This window comes from Sceloporus occidentalis, unplaced genomic scaffold, assembly GCF_023333645.1.
Source record: "Sceloporus occidentalis isolate IW3139 unplaced genomic scaffold, rSceOcc1.0.p SCAF_22, whole genome shotgun sequence".
Lineage (NCBI taxonomy): Eukaryota > Metazoa > Chordata > Lepidosauria > Squamata > Phrynosomatidae > Sceloporus > Sceloporus occidentalis.
In genome coordinates, this window is record NW_028317002.1 from 5325932 (window position 1) to 5331701 (window position 5770).

Genomic DNA, 5770 nt, shown 5'->3' on the forward strand with positions numbered 1-5770 from the left:
ATACCCAACAAACATTTTGAGCTTCTAGAAAAGGAGTCCCTCCTAAAGAGGGTTGCTTAGGTTTATTGTGGAGTTTGAGATTGATTTAATGAGAGTGAAAGGAACAGTAATATTTAGGTCCAAACTCACTAGACATAGGACAGCAGTCAGGTAGAGGTGAATATATAATGTACAACACAGTGATGCACTACCTAAAACACAAAACATCAGGGGAACAAAGAAGGCCTGAAATATTTGGGACTCTATATAATAGTAAGATAATTGTCCTAAGAATGACTTATGGCCTGTTGATAACAAGACCATATAACCATAAAAAAATAGTCCTGCTTGATACTGAATATATTTTTGTTGCATTTTCTTGTAATGCTAAAGCTTTAAAGCTTTTGTCAGTATTTGTTATTTTGTAACCATTATGCTATATTAACAGGGAGACATTTATTCTTTAATCATTAAAGAGTTGTGTTTACAGGTGCTTGGACACCACCTACTGCACTTTGGTCTTGGCAAGAACTTCTCTTAAATCAAGCTCTGGCTTGCATGTTGCTGACGGAAAATGGCTGAAACCGAATCCTGTGCTCTGCATGTGCCACCTCTGGAGGATATCTGTGAAAGTAAGGTCTCGTAACTAACAGAATGTTAACTTACCATTATTTTTAATATAAAAACATGATACATATGCACTCTTAGCCGGAAAGCACTCATTTAACTGAGTGGCCCTTGAAATTGCAGTATGCTTGTAGCATCATAGATTGTCCTAATAAAGTGATTCACTTATACAATGGTTCATAAGAGTACATGTGTTCTTAAATGTGTATTTGTCTTATAGGTTTTAAAAGAGGATTGGAAAAGAATTATGCAGAAGTCCATGTGACGGTTGTGGATTGCCCTGATCTGACACAGAAACCTTATTGTTTTCCTGTGAAAGGTAGCAGTGCTTAAAATGTGGAGTATTGGATAGTTTTAGCTTAGCTTTAGGCCGTTTTAGCTCTGTCTTAGGTGATTGTTAAACTAATTTCATCCAGACAAAACCCGGACCCTACAAATGGGGCCATTTTGCACTTAAAAGTTTGGTGGTTATTAATCTTAAAATGGTTGCTTAAAGCCTGCTGTAAAATTTTTTTTTTTTACTATATTTAAAACATTAGGTTTCTACGCAGAAGGAAAAAATGTTGTTGCTGGGTGATGTAAAGCATCATACAGAGTTAAGTTTAGATATGGCACATTCTGGAAGTCATGGCACAGAAAATAACCAGACTTATGAAATTAGATAATAATAACTCAGCTGAAAAGTGGTTTCAATCCTTATGTGTTTACTTGAGGATTGTCTCTCCCCGATATTTCAGGGCTATGTGGAAAGTCTAGGATCGCAGATGTGGGTGGGGTGCCGTACTTGGTGCCATCTGCACGTCTTGATAAAGTAAGGTTTTTTACACACAGAACTCTATCAGGCTTGAAATGATTATAATTTATATTAAAATATTACTGGTTTGAGTATACAAATATCATATGAGTGGCTGGTTGCATTCACTCCTATTCTATTATTTTGTGACTGATTATTTATTTGACCATACTGTTATGGACCTATTTTACTATTACTATTGAAGGAAATGCAGCAAAACAGTTAAATTACCACTGTTTTCTTTTTAACAGGTTTACAATATTAACACAGTTGCCAAGAAGATCAACCTTCCTGGATCCTACATATTAGGGGCTGGTGCAACCTCTCACAAAAGCCTAGGAATGAATGCAGAGGTTGGTGATTATTGTAGCTACCCGTAGTCATCAGGGCAAATAGTACTGAATTGGCTCTCTTGTGGTTATATAGGAGATAGGGACCAAAATTCTGAAACGAAACCGAAAATTCAGCATTCACTTGGCCGAAGCCTTAACCGAAAATGACCCTTCAGGTTCTAGCATGTACTGGTTGCCTGGGCATGATAGGAGTGTAATTGCTGTTAACAATCATATATATATTAATATTGTTATCAAATTTTTCTGTCCTATTTTGGTGTGTTACTTACTTTTAATAAAAGTGTGAGGGTTTTTCAATAACAATATTAATATATATATATGATTGTTAACAACAATCACACTCCCATCATGCCCAGGCAACCAGTACATGCTGGAACATGGGCATGATAGGAGAGTGATTGCGGTTACATCCCCTTACCTGAGCTGCAGATCTCTCGCTCACAGACTTCCGCAGGGGCCCTGCTGCTTTCCTCTGTGTTGCTCGCACAACTTCTCTTGTCCCGCCCAGGGGAAGCAGGAACAGAGCAGGGTCATGTGATGTGAGGTAAATTCACGTGACTCCACTGGGTTCCTGCTTCCACTGGCCAGTACAAGAGACGCTGCTCGCACATTATGCGATTATGCGGACGATTATTTTCGGCCGTTTTTTTTTTCATTTCGGCATTTTGCAGATAATGCCCTTTTCAGCCAATATATTTCTGCCACCGATATATCAGTGCATCCCTAATTGCTGTTCGCTGTCGTATGCATGTATATAAAATCAGGCAGATGCTGATGATTTATCAGACGAGTTCTTGAATCACTTGATGTATCAATGCTATCCTAACTGACCATAAGAGGAGGGTCCTCTACTCTTTCTGTATCAGTATTATTGCTTGCTAATGGTAAGTATATTTGTATATTGTTAGTCTTATTGTTTGTTTTTATTCTCAGCTTAATACCACTAATAATAACATATAAATAATGATATACCATATCATATGTCTTAGTTAACCTCGGAATTTGAAGTAAGATTTAATTGAAGACAAAAGGAAATTCTGTTCTGTAATACACCTTCCAGCTGAACATTCACCTGCATAATGGTCCCACTACTGTATAAATGTAATTAATAAAATGTTGGCCAGATGTCTGTGTTTACATTGCATTATGTTTTTTTTATTTTATTTATCTAGATGATCTTCTCTGTGCAGGCTGAGAGTGCCACCACACCTTCTGTAAATGATAATTACGTTGCTAGTGTTAACCCAGCAGACAGCAGTTGCCTTTTAGAGAAATACCGGGATAAGAACAGTGATGATGAATTTGGGCTCCTGTCCAATCTCTATGCCAGTGAGGGGAAACCAGGAAAGGTAAATCTATAAAAAAAACCCTGAAGAAGTTTAGTTTTTTTTGTACCACTTTAGAAATGGGTTACCACCGATTTGCACATCCTTAAAACATGTTGATTGTCATAAAATACTGTGTTTTTGATTTGTTTTGTATAAAGCTTGCCTCTGTTTTACAGTTGGCTGGATATTACATTAAATGTCTTGGTTTACTACATAGTGAGAAATGACAGTTCCCTTCTTACCACAGAAGGACAACTGGACTGATGATGGTCTATGAGAGAAACACACAGTAAATAGCATTGCTGTAAAACAGTCAGTTATGTTTATTCAAACATCATAAATACCATGTCAATTAAATACAAAATGTACTGCAGTGCAGCGCAAAAGCATCATCAGTATAATCCATTGATTTATCAATATCAGACATGCTATAAAATACTGCAACACATTGCAAGGCAATTCATGTACAAAGTCCAATTTTACAATAAACTCAGTCCTCCTTCTCTAGACTGTCCATAAGAGAATAATCTATCAGCAGGCTGTGGATGAGCCTGCAGCAGTCTTTGACTGAAACCTGCTTCTTCCTCAAAGACAGGCAGTTCGATAACATTTTCTTGTTAAAGTCCTTTTTACACAGCACGTTAGGCGCCAGGTGTTATCAAGACACCCTCTGTGTGTGTTCCTGGGAAAAGTTTGTAAAATACAGAGGGGTAGGACAGGTACTTTGTATAGAGTTCTTGAGTTCGAGTGTCAGGGTTCTCAACAAAGACTATGCAAAAGGGGGCTGTCAGAACACGTGAAGTGATGTCTCCTACACAATGCTTTGTGGTTCTATATCCACACTGCTCATCTAGCATGCATAAATGTCCTTAGGACGAGGCCTTCCTGAATGGTCACCCATGCAATATTCTTGTGCCGGTGGTCAGCCTGCTTTGATGCCACATTAGTCATTAATGTTGTATATTTAAGTTAGTAAAAACCTAATTGACCAAAAGTCCTTTGTTTCTTCTCTCTCTAAAAATCCTTGCTTCCAGGTCATTGAGGTCAAGGTGAAGAGAAGGATGGGACAGGACAATTTTGTTAGCTGCATGAGGAAATCTCTGAAAGAGCATTATGGCGATAAAGCTGTGGGGATCGGAGGAACGTTTATTATACAAGAGGGAAAAGCAAAACTTCATGTTATGGTAAGTTACTGCACAGCCTTACGTCAGTTTTATGTTTCTGGTGTAGGAATATAGCGATAAAAAACCCAATTGGTTTGTGTCACATGCTTTGTCATCACCAACCAATAAGCTTTGCCTGGCTAAAGTTAGGCAGAACAAAGAAATAACAACCTCTTATTTTGGCATAATTTAAAAAAAAATGTTATCATAGCAACCAACTGTTGGCAAAGAAGGTTCCATTACTATTCCTAACTATCATCTTTCTATGACACATTAATAGCCTCGAGAATTCTCTGTCTGTCCTTTGAACACTGATGATGATGTTAATCGCTGGTTGAAGTTTTATGAAATGAAGGCTCCTCTGATTTGTCAGTCAGTATTTGTGTCTCATGATCCCGTAAGTAAATAGATTTTCAATAATACGCTGTCTTATGTTTTTTTGTTTATATTAGACGTATGTTATTTTCTTTCATTGAGTGTTACGTACTTTAGAGGAACGAAATCTAATCAGGTTGATAGCATCAATATTTATTTTATGGCTTTGTAGGTGTGTCCATGTAAACTTTTTTCTTTTTCTGTTTTTAAAAAAAATATTTCTCCAAATTTTGCTTTTATTAATTATTAAGATACTAAGCTATGGACCTTTTATTGCACAGCAGGAAACACTGAAGAAACAATCCAGATTTTGCTTAAACTTTTCAACTTGCCTCAGCTGACCCACTGTATAGTAATATCAGAAATATATATCTTGTAAAGTACTATTTAAAAGTTCTAGCTAGCCATTATTATTGTATGACTATTCTGATTAAAGTTCTAGCCCATTAAAATTGCCAAAAATGTGTCATTTAACAACTGCAACTGGGCATTTCAGGGGTTCGACTTACGCCTAGAGCACACCCACTGCTTCAGTCATCATGGAGAAGGAGGGCATTACCACACTGACACAACTCCAGACACCGTGCAGTACCTTGGATACTTCCATCCTGCAGAATTCCTCTATCGCATTGACAGACCATCTGTCACTCATTTGGTTGGACGAGACTAGGCAGATCCAGCTTCAAGCAAATGTTATAATAAAAAATGCCATGTTTTACAATTGTGTTTTGATGAATCGGATATATACAAAATACATTGTAGTGGTCATCATGTCGCATTCATTTGTTGATGATTAATACTGCTGCATCCCTAATCAACCAATGTAATTTGGGGCAATATGATTAAATTTTCTAAAGAATGTATATTGAAAAAAATGTGTTTCAATAGCACGTCATAATTCTTAAGCATTTTCACATTTATAATGCTGTTTGCTATCACAGAAAATAGTCCTATGATAAAAGTGATAACAAATCCAAATTTATGTGACAAATATATATGAATATCAAATATATATCTATGTAATATACCTTATCTCATCTGTGCATTTATGTATATATATGTATTCCTCCACATTAACTTATCAATTCTAGAATAATGCAGCAAGGTAGGTTAGCGGAAGAACTATATGATGGTTAAAACCTTTGCTATGTT

At 36.7% G+C, this 5770-nt stretch overlaps 1 protein-coding gene across 1 annotated transcript; it reads left to right on the forward strand.

Moving 5' to 3' along the window:
* Positions 1-553: 553 nt before the first annotated feature.
* On the forward strand, positions 554-5288 carry LOC149300924 (beta-keto L-gulonate decarboxylase-like). Its single transcript, XM_089484654.1, has 8 exons — positions 554-611; positions 827-925; positions 1344-1417; positions 1651-1752; positions 2925-3101; positions 4115-4264; positions 4524-4640; positions 5115-5288. The coding sequence occupies exons 1-8, from the start codon at positions 554-556 to the stop codon at positions 5286-5288; spliced, it is 951 nt and encodes a 316-aa protein (XP_089340780.1).
* The last annotated feature ends 482 nt before the right edge of the window (positions 5289-5770 follow it).